We start from the raw sequence: 25,586 nt of genomic DNA, 5'->3' as shown, positions 1-25,586 counted from the left end.
TAAAGGAACAACACAAACATATACCGTATGTAAATTATAGTACACTAGCTTTCCGCCCGCGGCTTCGCCCGCGTGGAATTTTGTCTGTCACAGAAAAACTTTATCGCGCGCGTCCCTGTTTCAAAAACCGGGATAAAAACTATCCTATGTTCTTTCCCGGGACTCAAACTATCTCTATGCCAAATTTCATCAAAATCGGTTGCGAGGTTTAAGCGGGAAAGCGTAACAGACAGACAGACAGACAGACAGACAGACAGACAGACAGACAGACAGACAGACAGAGTTACTTTCGCATTTATAATATTAGTTGGGATTATGTACTACTGGATAGGCTGTACTGAACGGAAATCTTGCTCAGTTATTGATAAGTACCTATCTAAGGAAATTTTCAAATCAGTTCTGTTGTACCCATAATGCACAAAGGTACAAATATTATGGGTACAACAATACAGGGTATAGCCCGACCAGGAACATAAAAACCCTCGCCATGTTGCGGAAAACTAATGGTACTAATTTCTTTTAATGGCAACAGTAACTGAAAACTTCATTGACATGTCACCTTGCACGTCAGTCTATTGCTGTCAAAGTGTAAACAAACTTTATTTTAAATGTACGCAACTGATTTTGTGAATTAAATTGCTAAAATCTTTTTATAGTCGTGAAAGAAAAGTGGTTCACAATGTGTTAAAGTATTTGTCGAAGAGAAATACTAAGGATTCGGACAATATTTTCATTGAATAATGTTTCCGACAAAGGTTGTCAAATTGACTGACATGTTTATCGTATAGTACAGTCCACTATGAAAATTAGCTGTGGTTTGTTTCAACTACCTATTTTAAATTTTTTGTCACTTTTGTTGTGTTGAATTTTATGGAATTGGGAAAGAAGTACCGAGTTTGAAGCGTTCATGAGCAGATATTGCAGTTGAATATTCAAGTTCTGAATTTGATTATTGATGAATAATAAAATAAATCCTACTAGCTCGATTGATGGTTTTATTTAATTTATTTAAACCAGGTTACATATAATAATATGTTTTCGTTAATTTATGAAAATATCAAATTAACCCGTAATCCTGAATCCTGATACATAAAGTTAGCCTATTAATTTAACACAGGTACGACTGTACTCAGTGTTGCACTCTCCAATGCAACTGACGCGCCTCTATGCCAGGGTTTTTATGTTCCTGGTCAGGCTATACCAACATCATAGTCGATAACAAGCGTAAGAAAGAAGTCGTGAATTTGATACTAATCAACAACTTAGTTTTAGTGCATTCAATTTCCACTTTGGGCAATTAGATTTTTTAAATTATAAAAAAAACTGTTGGAGATGCAACGCTAAAAAATTGTTTGAATTTTTCGTCTTGATACCGAATAAATGTTTTTTCTTTCTTTCTCAGTTCAGCACAGCCTGTCTAGTAGTAAGAAGTCAACATCTTTGTATTTATATTGCCATATGCATACTATATTTACATAAAAATCATAAAATAATTATAAATATCACAGAATTTGTACCAAAGAACCCGTTAAAAAATTGCGTGAGTATATTAATAAAATTATTTTATACAGTCAACAATAAATAAATGTAACATCCAAATTTTTGTCATTTGATTTTAAGCATTATTCTAAAGGCGTAAAAGGCTCAAAATTCTTGAAATTGAGATGCCGTCGACTGGCATATACTATAAAATGAAATAACAACTAAGCTACTGGTATAAAATCATTATTGCTATCATTTACAATAACGAACCTTAAATATGTAATAACAATCAAAATAAAGTTACAATACACTTTATCAATAAAAATTAATAGTGAAAAAGCACAAAAGCAACATTTTGAAAAACTGCCGCAATATTTTTAATCTAAAAAGACATTTTAGTCTGTTATTTTAAGCTAAATAAAACATACAACCGAATCAAAAAACCCCTTATTTGAGTAAGTTAAAAATGGACTATTATACTAAAAATTGCCTATTCCCTTTTGTGCTTACCTGTACCTACACTAGGGTACGGTAACATAGATATTGTGGGTACAACTCGAAGGTACAAAAACGGTCTGACAGCTGCTAGTAAAAACTGCATAGAGTAGAACCATAGGGTGCTGTTTTTGTCTATGTTTTCTTGGAGGTGTCTTGTGCCACAGTAGAGTAGGTACATAGCCAAACCGGACAGTATGAGCGAACGGTTTTTGGTGTAGTGACGGAACCTGGAAAGAAATTGAAATATATTTTAATTAAACATAATAGAACAGAGAAGTGGCACTTTAATCTTCTTGTATGTTAAAAAACGATCTGATGAAGAGAAGAAAGAGAATAGAATGTATGAAGATTATAATATAAAGGATATAACACACTGGATAAGTTCTGCGGTCAGATCAAAGTGAACGCAGCCTCTCATCATGTCATCTGATCATGTTCTGATTAATGTCGTTGCGGGTCCAAAGACAATTAAAGGAGTTGTCCCAAAATGTATGGAGCCTAGGCCCACAACCTGTACACCTACCAAAAAGAAGGGCTTTTAAATGTACAACAGTTTCTTATTATTCAATTTCTTTTAAATGGCTTAGTTTTTTCGCTTAAAACAAAAGATTGTTAAGAAAATAGCAATACTCAACCACAAAAACCATCATGGTGGACGAATGTCATTTTGATGACATCTGTCACTTTTGACATTAAGTCGTATCTTGGTGGAGTGACAGATGAAATCTGACAGCGACTGACGTTTAGTTAGTCTATGGTTCATCTTTTTTTTTTATCTGACGCCATACGCCATCTTGTGTATGCATTTGAGAATGATAATTCATGAATAGTTTTTGATTTTGAGCGGCTAAATTATATGCTAGATATAGTTATTTATATTTTTCCCTTAATCAGTAGATTTTTCTTGATTTTTGATATGGCGTACAACCTCCGGGCCGAAATTGGGACAACTCCTTTTTCCCCGGGACAAACTTGACATGCACTGATGATAGATCTAGATCCTGGCTACTGGGAGTTGCAGCGGTGGGAACGAGAGGTGGGTATAGTCCCGAGCCCGCATCATGTATGAACAACATTGTCGGTCAGGGCAATCGTTCAGCGGTTGAGGCAAGGCAAACGGTTATCAATTTGATGTAAAGTACGGCCAACGAGAAGCGATACCAAATGTAAACAAACCCAATGTCATGGTCATTTGGAATAGCAGGGGTTTGACTTTGACATATTTATTTATAGCTTATGTATTATTTTCTGTTTTTGTGTATTTTTTTCTGTATTGTGTCTTTTAATGTGTCAATAAACCTATTCTATTCTATTCTATATTTTGGCGGGAGAACGAGACATTACGACAAATACACGAGATGGGAAGAGACAGAATAGATTGTCAGTTCGACAGTCGAATCGACCTTTTGTATCGCTGCTAGTTGGCCGTACTTTAGAGTGCTGTTTGCACTCAGTATATCAGTATCTAGTCTTTAAATAGACTTCGGACGCAGGTTGGCCGTAGTAAGGACAATCTGGCCAGGTAGGGATTCTTGGATGGCTTGAGCATTGAGTGTGGGTGCGGTTTTGTTCCCCAGTCGATAAAGCACCTGATGTCATGCCCTGAGTGCCCAAGCAACTGCACTCAGGAGGATTTGATGAGTGTTACTGACAACGCCACTCTTGTGGCGAAGTTTTGGGCTGACACTGTGTAGGTTTGTTGTCGACACGAAAAGAAGAAGAAGTATCCAGTGTGACAAATCCTTGACAGTTTTGATGATTATGACGATAATGATGATGATGATCACTCACTGAGCGACAGCGGGCGTGACGGCGAGCGCCCAGCCAAGCATCGAAGCGGTGGCCTGCACCAGAGCGTACATAGGAGTGGTGGACACGTGGATGTCTTCAGGGTTCTCGCACCAGCGGAAGGCCTGGGGACAACGGCTTAGTGTAACGACGGTTAAAAAGCCTAATTGCAATTAAAAAAAACCTATAGAGTTATAAAGGATAGAGATTTGAAATATTTTAAATAAACAACTTGAAAAAATCAAACTTCCTAAGGCGGGAATCGAACCCACGACCTATCGCTTGCCGGGCGACTGCTCTTCCAACTGAGCTACTTAGACACTGGATGAACCCGTCGAAATTTTCTTTGAAGGATAGGCTCTGAGATAGCCACTGTGGCTCTGAGATAGCCACTGTGGCTCTGAGATAGCCACTGTGGCTCTGAGATAGCCACTGTGGCTCTGAGATAGCCACTGTGGCTCTGAGATAGCCACTGTGGCTCTGTGATAGCCACTGTGGCTCTGAGATAGCCACTGTGGCTCTGAGATAGCCACTGAGGCTAACTGTCATAGCCACTTTGGCTCTGAGATAGCCACTGAGGCTAACTGTCATAGCCACTGGGTCCCACATTGATAGCCACTGTGTATTTAAGAAAGCCTTCTGTAATAGCCACTGTGGCTCTGTGATAGCCCCATGGTCACACGCTAATAACACACTGTAGCTATCATAGCCACTGTAACTATCTAATGGCCACTGTGGCTATCTAATAGCTACGTAATAATGACTAAGTCCCACGTTGATAGCCACTGTGGCTATTTGACACCTAATGGTTCCACGCTATTAGCCACTGTGGCTCCCAGATGGTCACTGTGGCTAACTGTCATAGCCACTGAGTCCCACATTGATAGCCACTGTGTATTTAAGATCTGATGGCTATTAATGAGCGACTAGAGCCCACGCTATTAGCCTCTGTGGCTCTCAGATAGCCACTGTCTGATGGCCACTGTGGCTACCCAACCTGTTCAATCCAACTAACTCTCTTACTCACCAGTTTGACAGTCCAGTGAGGGTCCCAGCCGCATAATGTCAAGCTGAAGTACGTGACCACACTAATGGCCACCGTGACAAGCGCCGAGAAGACGTGCCAAGCCACCGCGCGCCGCGTGTCGGAGCGCCCGTGGGGACCGAAGCCCCAGACATATGGGTCGCATACGTATATACAAAGCGCTGGGGCTAAGAGGGAACCTGGAAAGACAGATTAAGATACTGTAAGTGACTTTTTCCTGTGATTCGGATTTTGGGCACGCGAGGCTAGATGACAAAATTTCAATTATTTGTCCGTCAGACAGATAATTAGAAAATATTAGACTCATATTTTTTATTTTCTTTCTTAATTAAAAAATAACAGTGCTACATCGAGTTGAAATGGCGCGTTACGTCACGCTTGAGTAGATTTTTTATTCAAAAGTGACGTCACGCGACATTTAAACTCAATATAATACTGTAATTATTCGATTGTGAAAAAAATTAAAAATGTGTCCAAAATTTTTTTATTTGCTGTCTGACGGACTAAATAGAATTTTGATTTCATTAGGTACCCAGTCATCATCCCTATTGTGTATAAACAGATTTTATCGTACGTTTTGAACTGTCAAATGAATACGATCGCTTTACACAATAGCACCTCTTGTCCGCGTGCGTGTAAAATCCGCAAAACAGGAAAAAGTCACCAAAGGCAGTCAAAGCAAGGCGCTTTAGGACTGACGTATAAAGGACGTAGCACATTTATCAACTCTGAAAGGGATCAACACCGTATCGCCTTTCGCGCGCTATTAACCGCGAGGCAAGGCGTTTACGTTACGGTTCGGATAAGTGTGCGTTGCAGTATGGAGTTTCATACAAAAAATACTGACCGCCTCGAGTTGATACGGCTACGATTCCTTTCCAGGTTGATAGGTGTGCTACGTCCTTTACCTGGTTTGATTTCGTAGGCAAGACATTCAAATTTCCTAGTCTTAGATCTAGTTCAGACACGCGCGATAACGCGGTTTCTGATGGTTTTCATAGGCGACGCACTGAGGTGGTATTACCATGAGATTTTACGTTACATTGTGTCAGTAGGAAACGGGTAAGGCAATGGTTGGACGCTCAAGAACTATACCGGGCGTTATATCAGTACATACTAGATTTTACCAGTTTGTTTACTTGATAATGGTTGTGTGATGACATTTTGGTGATGATCAAATCTTGAGTCTTGATGATTGTTAAGTATGATATTGTACCCATAACATATGAAATTTTATTATGGGTACAATATCATAGAGAATGATTTTTGTATATTACTTTGACATCATATTTGACATTTATTTATTAGGTACGCCAACAAAGTTACTAGTTGAGATGCAAGCTAAATCTTGTGCTCTATTACTTTAGCATAAGGCTCAAATTCCAAAAACAACGGAAAATTTAGCTGGTGTTGATCGTTAAGCCTAGGCGCAGACCACCGACTTTTAGTTGGCCGATAGTTGCGCCCGATTCTAATATATGTATTTGTATGAAGAATCGGCCGATACCAAATCGGTGTAATGTGCGCAATTTCATACATCTCCATACTGATCAACAACCCGACCAAACTATCGGCCAACTAAAAATCGGTGGTCTGTGCCTGTGCCTACGAGTAGGTTAAAGGGTACACTCACCCACTAAAGCGCCCATGAGCGTCTGGTGCGGGAAGTGCGTGGCGACGAACATTCGCGCGAGCATCACCGAGCCGAGCGCGCACGCGAACACTGGGTACACTATGTACTTCCACCACCAGATGTAGCACTTTCTGGAAAAAATAAATTAAATTTAAACATTTTATAAGTACCTACCTAGTATAATAACAAAGGCTATTTTAAAGTTAAAGATTTATTTAACAAAAATAGTGATTAAGTTTCTTGCGCTGCTTCTTCTCAGCACTGGCCCATTTATTGTCCCGAAGCAGTGGTAGGGTTAATATTGGGACGTGTAAAAGTGCTTTTTAAAAGCCTATTTGCATAAATAAATGAATTTTATGAGTTTTTATAATGGATGTACAAAAAAAACCAGAGTGACAAAAGGGATCCTATAAGGGTTTTTTTTTAAGAAGCCAAACCGTAATTTTTTTTTTCTTTTACATCATCATTAAAAAAAACGTAATAGCCAACAATATCACCGGTACCGATGTTGCCTGACGGGCTCCCGGGACCAGTCTCACACGTCTGCCGAAACTTCCTCAACTACTTCTCACCATGTTGTTTGGTCTTTTTTACTAAGACCTATGCCAGGTTTTGCTATAGGGGTGGAGCTAAACACACGATCCTGCTGGGCATACTGATCTCGTTTCCTCGGTGACGAACTTCGCCTGGTTTCGTAGCTGACTATTTAAATCGTACTTATAAATCATCAAATATTTTGCTTTTTAGGAGCCTCTTCTACACATGTTTCTTATCGCAAGTAAAACCATGCGTAAAAAAGGAAGTATCTCCTATCGTTCATGTCATGTAATATCCACATAATAGCTAGCAGTAGCAGCATAGCGACGGTAGTGCTGTGGCCTGACGGGCTACCAGGGCCGGTCTACATGGCTACATGGTATCTAGCTAATAATGTTAACTGCTCACTGCTCACCTGTCGTTCATGAATGTGATATCCACATGATAGCTAGCAATAGCAGCATAGCAACAGTAGTACTGTGGCCTGACGGGCTCCCGACCTACATGGGATCTAGCTAATAATGTCAACTGCTAACTGCTCACCTGTCGTTCATAAATGTGATATTCACATGATAGCTAACAGTAGCAGCATAGCAACAGTAGTACTGTGGCCTGATGGGCTCCCGACCTACATAGGATGTAGCTAATGATGTCAACTGGTAACTGCTCACCTGTCGTTCATGAATGTGATATCCACATGATAGCCAGGAGTAGCAGCATAGCGACAGTAGTACTGTGGCCTGACGGACTCCCGACCTATATGGGATCTAGCTAACAATGTCAACTGGTTACTGCTCACCTGTCGTTCATGATATGTGATATCCACATGATAGCTAGCAGTAGCAGCATAGCAACAGTAGTACTGTGGCCTGCCGGGCTCCCGACCTATATGGGATCTAGCTAATGATGTCAACTGGTAACTGCTCACCTGTCGTTCATGATATGTGATATCCACATGATAGCTAGCAGTAGCAGCATTGCGACTGTGGTGCTGTGGCCTGACGGGCTACCAGGGCCGGTCTCGCACGTCTGCCGAAACTGCCTCAGTTGCGGGCGACGGGCGCCTTCGTAGAATGAGGTCTCACGGACCCACCAGTAGGGGCGGTCTTCTAGCAACCACCTGGGAAAGTATGGTCACAAAATACTGATAAGAACAGAAGACAAGCTAAATAACTGCAACTGCCCAATTGTTTGATATGGATTATAAAAGACAATAAAATATGTGGATGTTAAAATAGTTGAGGAGATAAGTGGGATTATAGTATATTCAAATTCAAATTCGTTTATTTCTTTAAATTAGCCTAGTTCTGTTACAAGTTGTTGGAGCTTCCTGTTAAGCAACAGATGTTGCTTGTGCTAGGAACAAAAAGTGGGAATATAGTTCCCATCAATTTTTAACCTTATTTGCTTGACTTTTTGTTTCAAAATAGCACCTAATACAACTACTTAAGAGGCCAATGTTTACCTTAACGTGCCTACATAATATTTTTCAAAATCAGTACAGTATTAAAATTGCCCATTCAATTTCTGGGTTTACAATTTGTTCAATTACTAACTTACCACTTCATAACAGAGTTCAACCAACCCCCAAAGGACATACAGAGCAGTAACTGCGCTGCAAACACTGAATCCAGCGTGGACACGAACGGAAACAGGTATTCCATGACATAGTGCGGGTTGGACAGGTCGTTCACCCACTCGAAGTAGTTTTCTGAGTCCGCAAACCTGGTAGTCAATGTTTATTCATTTAATTAATAAAGGCTGATTTTTCAATCGGTAGAATTATTATCTTTTAGCTGAAGAATAAACTTCTCATTTTGACATACTATTTCCCATGCTGAAACTGTCAATGTGCCAAACTTATTTTTTAGTTAAAAGTTATCCAACAATTGAAAAATCTGCTCATGAAAATATAATGAGAAAGTTATTTATTTATGCACATAAATCACAGTACATAGGGCGAACATAAGGCGAACTTAATGCCACTCGACATTCTCCTCCAGTCTACCTTAGGTTAACCTTTAAAGTTGTAATAAGTTTTATTTAATGACTAGCTTTTGGATCAATATTATAGCTTAATTATGTTATTCTGGGTTATAAACAATAATACTGTATAGTTTCATCAAAATCCGTTCAGTAGTTTTTGCGTGAAAGAGTAACAAACATGTTAACACCATCCATACAAACTTTCGCATTAATATATTATTAATGCGAAAGTTTGTAACTTCCTATCCTATTATCCTACTAATATTTAGTAGGTTAATAGAATGAAGGAAATCTACTGTAAGTCAGACGAGTAAAAAGGTCAGAGGAAAGTTATTAAGCCAAAATACAATCGTGACTAATTTATATTAATAGAATACCTGTTACCAAATAAAAAAGTCGAGTAACAATGACTATTATTATTAACTACAGAATATTACAAGGACATAATGGTACTAGGTACTCATTATATAAAATACCAATTAATTTAAGGTTTAATTTACAGTTTCAGTTAAGAAATTCCTTAGTTGCGTGTGAAAAACCAATTTTTAACTCAAAAAAACTACGCTAATGCAGTATTATTACAAAAAATCAATAGCAACTTGCGTACTTACCAATCCTGCAGAAACTCTATACAAGACACCCCGAGTGCGTACAGCCGGTCCATCGTGCGCCGAGTGGGATGATAACGACTTACACAATCATTTTAATTAACAAATCATTAATAAAACACGGTAATTTTGCTTCGAAAAACCATAACAAATTTTGCTGATAACAAACTGTCAGTGTCAAACTTTTTGACAGATTTGACATTTCACTAACAAGGCTCCAATTCTACAAGCTATCACGACAACTATATACAATATAATTTAATTAAAATCGCCTTAGGTGAAATAATTAAGTCAACATTAAAACAATTTAAACAAATAATCATTATTATTTTTATTTTAATTTCACTGCATACTCAATGACATCTATTAGTGAGTAGATTAACTATTTAAAGCATGCTTTTTATAGCATTGCAGTACTGCCATCTAGTATCTAATAGCAAAACTAGTAAACAATATGAAGACCACTAGATGGTACTGTACGTTAAAATGTAATCTTGTTTTCATCATTTAAATAATTATTCTATTTAATTTGTTCAGTTAATTTTGACAATTTTTTTAATAAAATCAAATAGTTGCGCAATGCTTTGTATTCAGGTATCTACCCGAAAGAGTTTGATAAACATTATAAACTAGTAAATATCTACCTTTTAACAAAATCTAATTATTATGTTTTTTTTGCTTCTGATTTAATGAATATTTTAAAAAACGTATTCAACTAGAACAATTTTGAAAGAGTCTACCAAGCTTCTAACTTGGTTGGTTCATCTCTAAGCTAAGCAAAATTCTAACATTATTAAATTTACCGATAGAGAACGTAGGTGGCGCCACTCAGGTCGAATAAGGGAGGATTGTGTGTTTAATAATTGAATATTATACTATGGTGAGCGTACAGTCGCGGCAGCAGATTGTGTCTCTTCGCTTTATTAAGACAAAATTGAAATTAAACCGTAGGTTAATAGATTATAAATTATTTTACACATTTTGAAAATGTAGAGTTTTATAATTTACTAGCTTTCCGCCCGCGGCTTTGCCCGCGCAGAATTTAGTCTGTCACAGCACAGAACAACTTAATCGCGCGCGTCCCTGTTTCAAAAAACGGGATAAAACTATCTCCTATGTCCTTTCCCGGAACCATAGAGAAAAGTAATACATAGGAAATAGAGAACCCTCTCTGTCAAATTTTTGAGCCTACTAATTGATAGCCTGGTGTTAAATTCCCTGTACTTAACCTACGTACGTAACGCTCACATACATACATAGTACACGCACACATACATACATAAAGTCCACGCACACATACACACAGTTCACGCACACATAGGCCCTAATAACCTTCAAAGAATTATTGTTTTTATGATGTACAATGTAGAATTTTTTCAAATCCATTATTTTGAAAATATTTATCTTTATGGTGTACGTATTTTCAAAACAATGTATTTGGAAAAATTCTACATTGCACATGGAAATGCAAATAAGTAAACAAAAACTTTTGAATTTAATAATTTTACTTTATTTATGAACACACATAATATTATACACCAAAAGCGTCTTTTCGCAAAGTTTTCAACAACACTAAAAAAGCATTTGCACATTGAGAAAACTCAGATCACTTGTTAACATATCAGAAAGTTTCTTCGCGATTCACGAAGGAACGAACAAAACTCCGATGAACCAGAACAGCAGCAGGTACGAAGGAATGAACTTGAATTTCACTTGTGAACATAACAGAAAGTTTCTTCGCGATTCACGAAGGAACGAACAAAACTCCGATGAACCAGAACAGCAGCAGGTACGAAGGAATGAACTTGAATTTGACTCGACTCTTCAATACTTTAATAGGGCCACAGAACTCATAAACGATGGCTAAGAAAACAATAATGCATTCAATTCAACCTAACAAAAACAACACCGGCCATTTTGGAGGAAAAACAAAGTTGCCATATGTTAAATAGTAATTTCTACTACTCTATTATGTAAATTATAACAAAAATGTCAATGTTCAGTTTTAAATTAAAACAAATTAATTTCATTTAAAAAAAGTTTTCACATTGTAATTAACAATATTCTCAAATATATTTTAATTAAGAAAAAAATGAAAATATGAAGGAAACAGGAACAGCGACATCTAGTGCGTTTTAGGGTAGTTAAAAAGTATTTGAATTTATTCACCGATGTCGCTGTTTGGAAGCAAGTTTCACTTCGATGACCGTTGTATGGAAGTTTCTTCACCCTGCCCGGAACTCACTATCTCTATTCTCTATGCCAAATTTCATCAAAATCGGTTCAGTGGTTTAGGCGTGAAAGCGAGACAGACAGACAGAGTTACTTTCGCATTTATAATATTAGTATAGATGAAAGAAAACATGCTAACCTACTTCGGAAGGATCGCATTGGTCTGATTTTGATGTCAGACATTGCAGTTCTTTAGGTCTTAACACACCGTGGTGGAATTTAGGTGTTACTCATGCGATGAAAGAATAAAGTAAACTCAGTAAAAGTAACTAACTGGGTGTAAAAGTTACTAGGTAGGAAAATGTACCTACATATTGTACTCGTAATTTAAACTACCTATAGGTCAGTGCCTGCATGAGGTATGGAAGCGTCACGGGAAGGTGTTTTTGTAATGTAAAACATCAGCAAAACCTCGAATGTGCTTCAGATTTGAATGCTCTGTCACGTCTTAATATAAATGTCACCTGACACCTCTCCCATGCAGTGGCGGCGTAAGGCGTGGGCGACGTGGGCCACCGCCTACGGCCTCGCGGTACAAGGGGCCTCGCGCATCAAAAATTTTGAAAAAATGTATACAAGGTGGAGATGACAATATCACAATACGACAATAAATGCAAACATTGACTATTATACATAGACTTAGAGGTACAGAAGCGTGCGGCTATGTACTTCACATCAAGGGAAAATATAACCTCCGATTTCTTAAATAGCCGCGATCGTTCTAAAATAAGTCGATTATTTGATTCCCGAGAAGTCGTTGAAGAAGATTTACTTAATGAATGGCAAAAAAGATGGGATACGTCAGGCAAAGGACGTCACTTATATAAATTCTTCCCGAATGTACGCGAACGTCTAACTAGGCGATGGTTAGAAATCGACCATTGCTCGTCGCAGTTCCTCACGGGACATGGCAACTTTAAACATAAACTTCACGAATTCAAACTAGTTCCNCAGCCTCCGCCATCCTCACCATCTCCGCCACTCCGTCATCAGCTCCAGTCTTCAACAAGCCAGCATCCAGCCTTCAGGGACTATCGCAGATCGCAACCGACCTTCCTGGTTCCTCGGCAGCAAGCAACCGTCACTTCACTGGTCACGGGTACAGCTCTGGCCCAGCTCCACGCCCGACCATCGAAGACGCCTCCGCTCACTATCCCGACTCACCGTGGATAGAGCACCGCAACCTGCTCGTCTCGACTCACCGCAGACTTGAGCACACTGGCACTTGTAAGCTCATCACGCACAGACTGCTGAGCTCATCCTGACGTCATCCACCTCCGGTTCTTCCGGGGGGAGTGGTGTGGCGACGCCCACTACAAACTAGTGACCAACAGATGGCGCTGTTACTACTTCACTATGGCACACTCCGCCGCTCATACAAACCTGCATCGCGGTGACGGAGTTTTATATCCTGCCAAGTATATATAGGCAAACCAAGATGGTGTAAATCGGACCTTGGTCCCCGAGCACAACACCCGCTCGGAAGGAAGCACTAACATCTAGCTTCCTTATTGTGGTTGATCATCATATCCCACAAGCTTATACTGTTGTTATGAATAAATGGGCAGGCCTCCCACTAGGTGGACCGACGATCTGGTGAAGGTCGCGGGAAGTACCTGGATGCAAGCGGCGCAGGACCGGTCTTTGTGGAAATCCTTGGGGGAGGCCTTTGTCCAGCAGTGGACGTCTTTCGGCTGAAACGAACGATGAATAAATATCAATAGGTAGAAGTAGGGTAACTTACCAAAAACAAGCCGAGAAGTGCTCGCATGTTATCTGGGTTCAATTTCAGAGCAGAGCAGTAGTATGTCTTTGCCAATTCCATGTTTTCTACGCCACCCTATAATTACAAAACAACAAAAACATTAATGTTTAATGACTAGTTTCTACTAAGTTTCTAGTAATCAATATGAGGTCGTCGAGAATAGATTTTCGTGTAATGTGACCACAACAATCTTTAGGCTGGATCGGTGCCTGAAGGTATCAATATAATTTTTATTTATTTTTTTTATTTATTTAATAGGACAACCAACAAGACATACACTGGAAGACAATCAATATTTACAACGTATTTAACTTAATCTAAGTGTTGCCTTAATTATAGGTTGCCACGGCATGCAATAGTGGACTTATACATAAACAGTGTCTACACTTAAGGCTTGGTATTTCTGCTAAAGTAGGTATTTCGCGCTGTCAAAATCTGCGCGCGCAATACTTCGCCGAAGACAGCGCGCCAAAGAGCTCTCGCGGCTACACAGTATAGAAATACGCAGTTTAGAAATACGCAGTTGGTTAGGTTAGGTTGACTTCCTTCCGTTCAAGCGTCACACTCACAGCACTTTCTAATACAAATCATATCCAAGTGATACAAATTAAAACAACTTTCAAAATTTTTGGGAATATATTTTAGAATCGAATAAATATAGAATATAACTGCCAAAGTAAACACGGTTCAAAGAGGCGTGGCGTCACCCGACCTTCCGGAAGTTCCGCGCCGGCTAAAAGAATTTCAAGATTACGTCACCCGACCTATCGGTAGATCCTCGGGAGCTTGAGCGATTGGAAAAACATTTTATGATCAGTTACTAAAAGATGGGATACGTCAGTCAAAGGACGTCACTTATATAAATTCTTCCCGAATGTACGCGAACGTCTAACTAGGCGATGGTTAGAAATCGACCATTGCTCGTCGCAGTTCCTCACGGGACATGGCAACTTTAAACATAAACTTCACGAATTCAAACTAGTTCCGTCTCCTTTTTGCGAGTGTTCCACTGATGATGTCTGTCATGAGCAGTCTGCCCATCATATCTTGTGGGAGTGTGATCTTTGGAAACATGAACGTGATATAATGCTTAATTCAATACAACATACATCTGTTTCCGCAATTTATTACACCGATCTTGTCGCGACAAGGAAAAATTTCCGTGCTTTTAAGCGATTTTGTGAAAAATATTATTGGCAGGTAGTTGCTAATTGCTCATAAGATAGGCCCCCTTAATTTAATTTATTGTCCGTGGTGCATAATCTTTTTCTTAAAGGTTTTTAAACCTTTGTTTGTCACCTGTCATCCGCTTTGCAATGGAGGGAAGTCGAACCTTAATTTCGAACTCCTCCTATGTTCTTCTGATTAATTTCGTTGCGGGTCCAATGACAGTTTAACTTTCCCCCGGGACAAACTTGACCTTCATTGGTTGGGTTTTTGTGGCGGTCAAGCTGTAGATCCTGGCTACACAGGAGTTGCAGTGGTGGGAACGAGAGGTGGGAATAGTCCCGTTTTTTTAAACATTGACTATTAAATATAAATTCTTGATAGCTAAACAATGTAGTTAAAAATAAAAATATATTTTTTTCCAAACAAATTCAGCCATAATCAGACTCAAAATTAAGCAACAACACGGTTTTAAGTGACGAACATTATTCTTTGGCGCAATATTCCTTTAAAAATAATCACTAAATCAAGAAATCAGAAACTGTCAATGAATAGACCATTGACCCGTTTTTTTTTATTATTTCATAAAATCCGTCTTCAGGTCGCCACAGAACAAGGCCTCGCGAAATCTGTCTTGCCCACATCAAATTTAGGTCTTGCCCCGCCACTGCTCCCGTGCCGCTCCCATATATCAGACACTGACTAAGTTAAGCGTCTTAGACCTATAGTATCATGAACAACTTAATTTCAGTGTGACGTTGGTAGATAGTGCCCAAAAACACAAAATAGCATTATTAATTCCCATTTCCTACACTGCCCAATAAAATTTTAAAACGTAGACCATATCAAATAACTGCGGTCTTCCGCTCCTTTAATAGCGAAGCTTTAAAACTGTACCAAATAATGGACGCTTATTTTCTGAAAATATTATTTCAGAGCGAAACCTCCGCCGCCGTCTGTACGTAGCATAAGCGCGCGCCAAAATTTGGGAGAATTTAATCTGTGCGCCGACCGGGCGGTACCGCTGCACGCGGGAAAACTGACGGGCATGGATCTGAACATATCAAGACCTATAGGTAAGTCTAGGCAAGCAAACCGCGAAAGCCAAAAAAAAAAAAGTCTAGGCAAGTACTTATTATTATTCTGTGGTCTAGGTACCACTAGCTAGACATACTATCCTGGGCCCCCCATTGCGCTAATTTTTATTGTCTCCAATTCATTACGTTTCATCTCCAGTCTACACTCCAGTCACGCTCAATTTTCATTCCAACTGATGTGCAATTCACACGCAAACAAAGACGAAACAACGGATTTATTTCATTAAAAGTTATTGTTTAAACTAAAAACACTAAAACACAGCAAATTCGTGGAGCGTTTGACTTGAGTGTGAGAGTAGCTTTCTGTCAGCTTTTACTCAAAGGCGCAGTTGCGCCCGTTCATATACTTTATACACCTTCGTTTGAACTAGTTGTCAAAAGGACACCGCGATACGGATTTGTCCAAACAGCTGAAGTTCGTTCATCGTCCAGTCGCGTAGCAGTTAAAAGCGCAATCGGAGCCCTGAGCCCCGATTACGGTAACTTTTAACGTTTCCAATCCAGACGCGCTTCTGATTCTGCGATACGATTGGTCAAAACAGCTGACGTACGCTGTTGAACGACCAATCGTATCGCAGAATCGAGAAGCGTGTCTGGATTGTAGACGTTAAAAATTACCGTAATCGGAGCCCTGGTCTATACAAAATAACAACCGCCTCTGTGGTCTAATGGTAAGATCACCTGCTTCAGACCCAGGTCCCGGGTTCGATTCCCAGTCCTTTGACCTGATCATCACTTTCCATCAGAGGTGCGATTGTGTGACTATTTCTAAGATTATCTGATTCTGGAGTGGGCACGACCTTTTTCGATTCTACCATACTACTCTATTCTCTATTTGATAAACATTTTTGACTTTGGTCTTTTTATAAAATTATCACTTCACGGGATTTATTGCAACAATATCTATTTTAACGGTAAATAATATTTACCCTCCCGACGTTTCGGCTCGGTTGCACGAGTCATGGTCGCGGGCAGACTTGGTCTTTTTATTTATTTATTTAGGAAAACCAGGGTTTTACAGTGTGTAATAATGACATAAGATAGGCAACGAGTAAACCACTTATAGGTTCCCACAGGTAAAAACAATTTAAAAAATTTAGTGAGCCTTTGCACCAGGGTTGCTACATCTTAGGAGCTCTATCCCTCTCTCATCAACAGCCCTTTACAGTCCACAGCTGGACTATGAGCCTCCTCCACTAAAGTGGGGGGTTTTGCCATAATCTCCACGCTTGGCAGGCGGGTTGGAGATCGCAGTTTAAAAGATTGATGTTTTTCAGAGAGCGCTGCTGCCCATTCTCTGTTTGATGTGTAGTCCCTAAGTCGCCTCTTACGACACCCGCGGGAAGAGTAGGGGTTGGTGACAAATGTATTCTACTCTGCCGTCACCACACGGCAGATTCCTATCCCGATCCCAGAGATCTATCCCTACACCTTGAGATTTATTCTCAGATATCTCCTCCAATGTATACCGAAACTCGTAAACGCTGTATGATCACGCAAAATTATTGCATTAAAGTATAATCGGGCCCGCCCCGGGGTGGGGGTGGGGGCCTAACGGGCTCTTACTTTAGAGCGACCTATTTCAACTCTTCTTGGTGGGGGTTAAAGTTTAGTCACAGACTAGTATGTTATCTGTGGTTACAATTTCAAAAAAAATCATTGACTTTTGGCGGGAAATGAAACGTCATGATTGGCGGTTTTTTTTTCGTACATACAGCCACACACATTATTTGTAAAATCAACTGAAACTTTGCTAAAAGATATACGTTTATTCGAATCACAAGGAACTTATCGATTTGAGTTTGTCTACTTTGGTTCTTCTTGTTCTCTTTTAATGACACTGATATTCGCGTTTTTATTGGCCACCAGAATGATATTTTAATTGTTATTAAGTACAAGACAGACAGGACCGGTCTTTGTGGAAATGCTTGGCGGAGGCGTTTCGGCTGAAACGACGACAAGCCATGGGCGAGCATTAGTAATATTTCAAGGGAGGCAGTAAGTAGGTAGATATTAGACTTCTTTTGCCAAGTTAGTGATTTCCTATTCCTATCATTATCCGCTGAACGCTAATCCAACCAAAGGTTTTATTTTAATTTATAACTTTTGTTTTTGTTTTCCTACTCTTGTTTATTCCATTTGAAATAATGGTCCTTCGAGCCGGATTATTCATAAATTCACTTTTTTATTGTTTTGAACACATACATTATATTCCATTACCATATTTTTATCCTTAACTAGCTGACCCGGCGAACTTCGTACCGCCTTAGCGTAGAGATTTTCTTAATATTTTTTTCCGTAAGAACCATCCTTGGACTTCCACAAACATTAAAAAAAAAGAATTATCGAAATCGGTTCAGCCGTTCACACGTGATGCCGTGACAACGCGAAACGGGTTTCATTTTTATATATATAGATTAACCATTACACTTGTCACCAAATCATAAGAGCCATTCCGTTCCCACTCCCATCAGCTATTAATAGAACATCGCATAACCTTTTTAGTGCGCTCTCAACTTCAAACGAGCCCCGTAAACGGACCAATACGTCACGGTGACAGTCGCCCAATAAACACGAAATTAGCGGGAGTTTTTTAAACGCAAATAGATGGGCAGTGGTTCTCAAACTGTTTTTTTATTTTATTTTATGCATAACAAGGCAGGTATTTGACCACAATCGCACCTGATGTTAAGTGGGATGCAGTCTAGGATGATACATATCTGCCCTGTAAGTGCTTATTCACTCTCGCCTTGAAGAGGCTTGTATGCTGGCATAGGCGATACAAGCCTCAAATGAAAAATGACAAAATATTATTATTAGTTTTGTGAAAGAACTAGATGACAAAAGCTATACTTACTAACGAAGGCCTAGTTTAAAGGAGAAAAGTTAAATTTGAACCTAGCTACATTAATCAGAAGCTAGCTTCCATCCCGTGCAAAATACCTAGATGACAGATGGATGACAAACAAGAGTATAATCTTAACGTGTAATTTTGTGGATTTACTATGGTTATTCATATTCTGGAGAGCTATAGATATGGAAACATTCATACAACTTTCACGTTAAATTATTGTCTAGGAAGATTGGCCCGGTTTCTGAAGTGTCATTTTTTGCATAATATAAGCGTGCTTAATCTTCTAATCAATAAAAACTTTTCAAGTTAAATTCATCTTTCAATAGAAGATAAGCACGCTCAAGCTGGAAATCTCAATTCAAAAACCGTGTCATTAAATAAATAAATAAAAAATTGTTTATTTGGCACAACACATTAAAATTACAAATTAAAACTTACAATCTTAAGTATGAAGATAATAAAAAACGTGTTCAAAAATGTTTGACAACCATTGAAATTAGGGTTGTCTCTTTCTAATTGGATATCCTTGTTCACTAAAAAAGCCGAGGCATTTACAAAGATAGTTAGCTAATGGATTTAAGTTGAAATTAAAATAGTCTTAATTGCTGCTTCCTTGTTGTATTTTACGATTATGGCCGCTGATTTTGGAGTGTATCAATGATAGCAATTTGGTTGTAAATTAAAATGTTTGTGGTGCAGATTAATACCACAAAGAAGCTTAATTTGGCATTCCAATTTTATTATATGGATTAGTTTTATTTGATTAATTTAGGTAAACATACCGTAACTAACTATTGTTTGCACGCTTGGCAGTCAGTTTGCAGTCAACAAAAACCTTTTTAAGGGGACTACGTACAGTTGGTTTCGTCATGTTAAAATTGAATCAGTAAGGCGCTTGTTCCCTACTGAGACATCCCGTTTTTTGCAGGATTTCGTTCGAATTTGTAATTCGAATATCCAGAAAGTCCAGTTTTGCAGAATCCTGCATTAATACTGGATTCAGCAAATCTGGATTTCCGTTGGAATACATTAACTTTTAAATTCGTAGGAACGGGTACTTCTTATTGATCTTGAATCTTCCTCACGACAACTTAGCCTGAAAAATGAAATATGACTATGTATATGTTACGGTCAAAGTGATAAATGTGAAAAATATGAATAATCGCCGGTTATTATGAATAATTACCGCATGATTTGGTAAATGTGATTAATATGAGGTCATTTATGTGTGTATAAAACTAAATAGGCGGCTTAGGGGTGGCCCAAGGGCCACCCCCGCCGCACCTTAACCTATTTTTCACTTTAAATCAAAACATTATGGTATAGGCATCATAGAAAATTAATATTATGCAAGAAACATTCCAAACTCATTATGCCAAATTATATTAATATATGATATTAAAACGTTCAAAAGTTTGGCTGTACACGAGCACGTATACTACAAGATGTTGTTCTATTTTATGAAATGTGTTAGTACTAAGGTTGAATTATTAAATAATCACTGTTAAATGTGATTAATTTATCACTTTTACCGCGACTGTCGGTAATTATTCATAATAACCGGTTATTATTAATAATTTTCAATTTATCACATTAACCGTAACATATATACTAACCTGTAAAATGAATATAAAAGTAGGTACTTTACCTATTTTTATAGAGCAACTTGACTAACACAGTTCCAGTCTGCTGTTTTTAGCTCATACATGACTTTCCAACATCTCTCCAACTCATGGCGTTTTCAAATCAAGATTTAGTCAGTGTAAATTCAATAACGAGTGACAAAGCCCAAACCCAACAGCAATTACACCCGATATCATACATCTCATCGCTAACAGAATAACAGCTGTTGATTAACTGCAAAAAAGGGCAAAGGGTGAGCGAGGGCGCAGGTGGCGCCCCCGGCGGCAATCTGACAGACTATTAATCCGGATTTAGCCGGATTTAACAGGATTACGGCGGATTTAACACGTTCTAAGTGGTTTAGCGTGCTCGATGAGCGGAGAGGCGACTTGTGCAGTGATTGGGCGGTTTTATTGTTTAGGAAAAGCAAATTTTAACTTAAAATTTTTGCATGAGATTGATCAAAATCTCATGTTACAATTTCTATGAGTTCATCATCAGCATCATTTCAGCCACAGGACGTCCACAGCTGAACATAGGCCTCCCCCAATGATTTCCACATCGCCCGGTTGGTAGCGGCCTGCGTCCAGCGTCTTCCTGCTACCTATACGAGGTAGTCAGTCCACCTTGTGGGTGACGTCTCACGCTGCGTTTTCCGGTACGTGGCCTCCACTCCAGAACCTTGCTGCCCCATTGGCCGTGAGTTCTGGTATACAGTAACTTTGGAGTTTTTTTTAACTTTTTTGTTTTATTTAAAAAACAAAGTTAGTTAGTCCTAAAAGTAAAGTTATAATTTCCATAATTTCTAGCCATAAAACAATGTTATTGCGTTATTTAGTAAAATGTCGTTAACCACAGATGGGAAATAGTTTACCACCCCATTATAGAACTGAAAAAAGTAGTAATGTGACCACATTGAAGTAGCTTTTTGGGACTTTTTGAGACATATTTTTCGTCCAGATCTGGAACTGTTATTATGTAGGTATAACAAAAAAATCAGCTATGTTACAACATTGGTTACCATGATGTTCTGTCATCCATACAATATCTTGGATGGAATGATTAGCTGTCCCATCTTTTGTTACCACTTTTAAAGTAAATTAACTCAATTCTATTCTACATAACACATAATGCTTTAAATTATAAGGAAACAAAATATCTTTCTATGTTTTTAAACTGAAGACGACACGCGCGGTATTTTAGGACATGGCTCTATTTTGAGAAAGAACATCTAGAAATCCTCTAATGTCCTTCATTTAGTGGACACCCCACAATCTTTTCATCGCGTCCATAACTCAAGGACGCACAACAATACGTCCCAAAATATTTTGTCATCCTAACAAACCTTTTTGGTCAAACACCGCCGCCCAAGGCCGCGAACAAACACATTGTCTGTGGCATAGACTCTATGCCCTTTCCCGCCTTTCTTCCAATGGCTGTCACAAAACGATTTTATTGTTTTATTGGAGTTCACCACTTTACAGTAGTACATTATTGCGACCGTATCTTAATTTGGAGACAAACCGCAATAACTTTGGGACAGTTTTGTTTGAACGTCATATTTTTAGCTTTTAAAATGGCGGTTTGACTTTGACGAGTTTCTATTGAGGTTACAGGAAGCAATATAGTGTATTATGAGCTTTAAACATTAGCTTTTATAGTTGTATGTCGTGGTTGTAATCTTAATATTGATACAATTTATTTTACCATGCCTTAAGTATTTTTCTGTTTTATTTATGGCCTCTGTCAAATAAACCGCCTCTGTGGTCTAATGGCAAGACCACCTGCTTCAGACCCAAAGGTCCCGGGTTCGATTCCCAGTGGGGGCAGATTTTTCTGTTCGGTTTGGTTGGTGGTAGGCGATGTTAACAGCATTGTTGTGTTCCGGCAGTTAGAGGTAAGATAGCCAGTTCCTCCGTGGTTGAGGATTCCGGGTGAAGCTCGCTTCCACCTTCGGCCTGATCATCAGTTACCATCAGGTGAGATACTAGAGCTTCCTCGTATAGAGATAGATTAATGAAATTAAATAAAACCCCTTTCCCATAACTTTCAGTCAACGATGTGATGTGGCACTTTACTGAAATCTCACGCGGACTTCTTGAGAGAACCTAAAGACATGTTGTTTCATTTGACGAAAACATTACTTGTTCTATTCGGACAGCAAAAATATAAAATACAAAACGAAACTGCTAAAAAGACGCTTCATTTTCCCGCCTCCAGAAGTTCTTCATTTCCTCAAAAAAGTTTTGACATCTTTTTTCTTTTACATCAAATACTAGCTAAGGCACAGACATTTTTGCCTCTAATCCTAGATAAGGCGCGGCCCGGCACGTGCGCTCGGGTAATAAACCTGTCGCCATCTACGTGGGGTCAAGGAAGACATGTTTGCAAATAGCTGGTTCTGTATTCGGTAAATCAGCTATTTATAAATAAATTAAAACAATAAAATTGTTGTATTTGCATAGTTTTCACCAGAAACAAGATGGACAGATGAATTGTTCCAAGCTTATCACAACTTTTTTAAACGTGTGCCATGGAGCTTATATTAGTATCAAGTGACGTAGGGTATCTTACGGTCCTAAGTACGGTCCCCTCTCGGACTAACTATACGATTCAGCAGTGGACGTTCTGTGGTTGAAAATTCTTTATCAGTTTTCGATTATACATACAGGATGTTTGAAATTTTGATATCATCATTTTCATTTTTTTAATTTTCATACAAAATACATTTTATAAAATCCGATTTGTATGAAAATTAAAATGAAAATATAAATTTTCCGACTTCACCATACCATTTATATGCCCATGTTAACATGGGCTAGTGTCTGCTTATATACTCCTTTACCTAACACCCGTATATGCTCGAACCAAAATTTTTTTTTTCTTTCTTTCAAATTTTCGTAGACCTAGCTAAAGAATCCTAATGAGTATGAATCTTTGTCTGATGTTAGACTCCTTAAAATGAAAAAAAAAAATTTTTTTCTAACTAATACTTTTCTTCACCGACCCCCACAGACCAGTCATATAAAATTTAACGTTGGCGACCCGGCCGTCACCGGCCCGATCGGCGTTCGTCGCAATAAAAAAGAAAAAAAAAAGGATTGTCTTTGATTCCAATTTCGGCGCAATCCGCGCGGGTCGGCCATGATTTTATTTTCATGAGTGTCGTGGGACGCGATTGATGCGACCCTGAAGGGGTTAAGTGAGAAAATGTTAAAACCGTTTTAAAAAGATATTATTATTAAAAACAACGCAAAACCGACCGAATTGAGAAACTCCCCTTTTGTTGAAGACGGTTTATAAAACTAGCCCTCGACGGACTGCATTTATTTGTAGTTCTTTACTATAATTAAAAAAATCGATCAAAATACATTAAATATTTTCCACTTTAAAAATAATCGGGTTATCAATAAGTACTTACAATTGCAAGTCATTCTGACCCGATAATTCGAGCCACCAACTTTTTTTCGGCCACGGAAACCATGGTTTCCTCTGATTTTATAACTAAGCCACGGGAAAATGAAAAGGTTTAGTTCTATAAAATAATTCGCTTTTTTTTTAAACGCCAACAGAATATTCCAAAGATAGTGTCAAATCTACAACAATTACTTTTACTTGTAACTTTTCTCTGTTATCTTGTTATCATATTTCCAGTCCTTATTTTGGGCAGTCGATACAATTGAATATCCAATACTTTTATGAGTTGTCAAAACCCGTTCTCTCTTAGTTTTTGTAGAGTAAAGAAAAAAAACTAACTTACTGGAAATTGGGTCTTCAGGGCTGAAATAAAATATTTTAGAGCAGTTTTACTTAACCCAGATTCTATTATGTTCTCTTTCTTTTGATTTCGATATTATTATTGTTACTATTAACTAGAAAGAATAATAATAAAGAATAATAATAATAATAAAATAAATAATAAATAATAATAAATAAATGTTGGTAGAGCTACTAAATTGTTGTACGGAACTCTACCAAAAATCCCTTCTCCCTCCTTGCCGTATGTTCATCAATACTGAATGAGGCGAGGCGCAGTCCGTACAGTCCCTCCAGCTACACTTCCAAATCTTCACCCTTAACCCCACTGTATAAGGTTGCTTTTCGACCAATAAAACAATACTTTGGTTGTGTCCGTCTGTACACCGCGGGCGCAGATTATTTGCGTGTTATTGTTTTGACAGTTAAACGTCCCGTCTCTTTTTAACCTGTGGAGAGTGAAAGGGACGGATTATAACATAATTTGGGATATAATCCCAGTGCATAATTGAATCCAGATTGTTCGGTAGTAAAGGAACATTTAAAGCTATCGTTTGTCGTTTGTCGTATTGAAATGAGTTGGAGCGATTGTCAACCTTATTGTGAATATTGAAGGCATTTTTTACAAATTAAGTAGCAATATTATAGGTAGATTTTTTGTTTGTGATTCGGTTTTCGGTCCTTTTAGTAACTACTCACAAGATAATCGCTTCCACTAGTAGAGTATAGGTAGTATACGGCAATAAATATTTATTTACTTGCTTTCCGCCCGCGACTTCGCCCGCGTGGAATTTTGTCTGTCACAGAAAACCTTTAAGCGCGCGTCCCTGTTTCAAAAACCGGGATAAAAACTCCTATGTCCTTTCCCGGGACTCAAACTATCTCTATGCCAAATTTTATCATAATCGGTTCAGTGGTTTAGGCGTGAAAGCATGACAGACAGACAGAGTTACTTTCGCATTTATAATATTAGTATAGATTTATTTAAGTTTTATTGAATTTATTCGTATGCGAATAATCACGATCTCTCTTCTATAGATCTATGTAGAAAATACCTGCCTACACAGGGTAGAAACTATAAGACAAGGTTTATCTCTCGATTTCTACAATATTTAAACAAAACATCGAAATCCGGTTACTGATCCTGAAAATGCTACACGAGCTCTATCAAACGGAACGTTACAGAATTAACTGGACCTATCCAAAAATTCAATGTTTCTAGCTTCCAAATCGTAATTATTTTTAAGAAAAAATTTTTTTTTTCCTAAATTACTTTGTTATTTATAACCTAACAAAGGGCCGCGGTGCAAAACGACGCAAGTGCAAACCCGTACGTGTTGACAGCGACCGGCTCAATAATCCTATGCCCGGTTACTTTTTAATCCGGCCCGGTCGTAAACGCCCGTCCGGTGGAGCCTTAGGATGGCTACGTTGTGTGGAAATTCGGGATGTTTTTATGATTTTACCTTTTAAATAAAAACTGTACTGTTCTCCATTGATCTCACTTGTGAAAAA

At 38.5% G+C, this 25,586-nt stretch overlaps 1 protein-coding gene and 1 non-coding gene across 3 annotated transcripts; both read right to left on the bottom strand.

The window, feature by feature from the left end:
* Positions 1 to 1,373: 1,373 nt before the first annotated feature.
* G6P (Glucose-6-Phosphatase) lies at positions 1,374 to 9,757 on the bottom strand. 2 transcript variants are annotated; one of them, XM_028318260.1, is made up of 8 exons: positions 9,581 to 9,746; positions 8,544 to 8,708; positions 7,982 to 8,103; positions 7,783 to 7,852; positions 6,447 to 6,577; positions 4,796 to 4,992; positions 3,772 to 3,893; positions 1,374 to 2,207 (listed from the first exon to the last, which is right to left on the bottom strand). In XM_028318260.1, the coding sequence occupies exons 1-8, from the start codon at positions 9,631 to 9,633 to the stop codon at positions 1,973 to 1,975; spliced, it is 1,095 nt and encodes a 364-aa protein (XP_028174061.1). In that variant the 5' UTR covers positions 9,634 to 9,746; the 3' UTR covers positions 1,374 to 1,972. The 2 variants fall into 2 exon arrangements, with proteins under 2 accessions (XP_028174061.1, XP_028174062.1); XM_028318261.1 differs by lacking the exon at positions 7,783 to 7,852 and having other exon boundaries at positions 7,912 to 8,103; positions 9,581 to 9,757.
* Positions 4,016 to 4,088, bottom strand: TRNAA-GGC (transfer RNA alanine (anticodon GGC)). The gene has a single exon. It is a non-coding gene; the product is annotated as a tRNA-Ala (tRNA).
* Positions 9,758 to 25,586: the final 15,829 nt, after the last annotated feature.

This window comes from Ostrinia furnacalis, unplaced genomic scaffold, assembly GCF_004193835.3.
Source record: "Ostrinia furnacalis isolate ACB-3 unplaced genomic scaffold, ASM419383v2 OfSCF6699, whole genome shotgun sequence".
NCBI lineage: Eukaryota > Metazoa > Arthropoda > Insecta > Lepidoptera > Crambidae > Ostrinia > Ostrinia furnacalis.
Note: the sequence above shows the minus strand (reverse complement) of the source record. Positions and strands in the feature narration are given on the sequence as shown.

Coding starts and splice junctions, on each gene's coding strand:
- G6P (XM_028318261.1), bottom strand. CDS start 9,633: ATGGACCGGCTGTACGCACTCGGGGTGTCTTGTATAGAGTTTCTGCAG. Junction 3,894..4,795: donor CTCACTGGACTGTCAAACTG/GTGAGTAAGAGA, acceptor CGTTGTCCCCAG/GCCTTCCGCTGGTGCGAGAA. Junction 2,208..3,771: donor GTCACGCCCGCTGTCGCTCA/GTGAGTGATCAT, acceptor ATTTCTTTCCAG/GTTCCGTCACTACACCAAAA.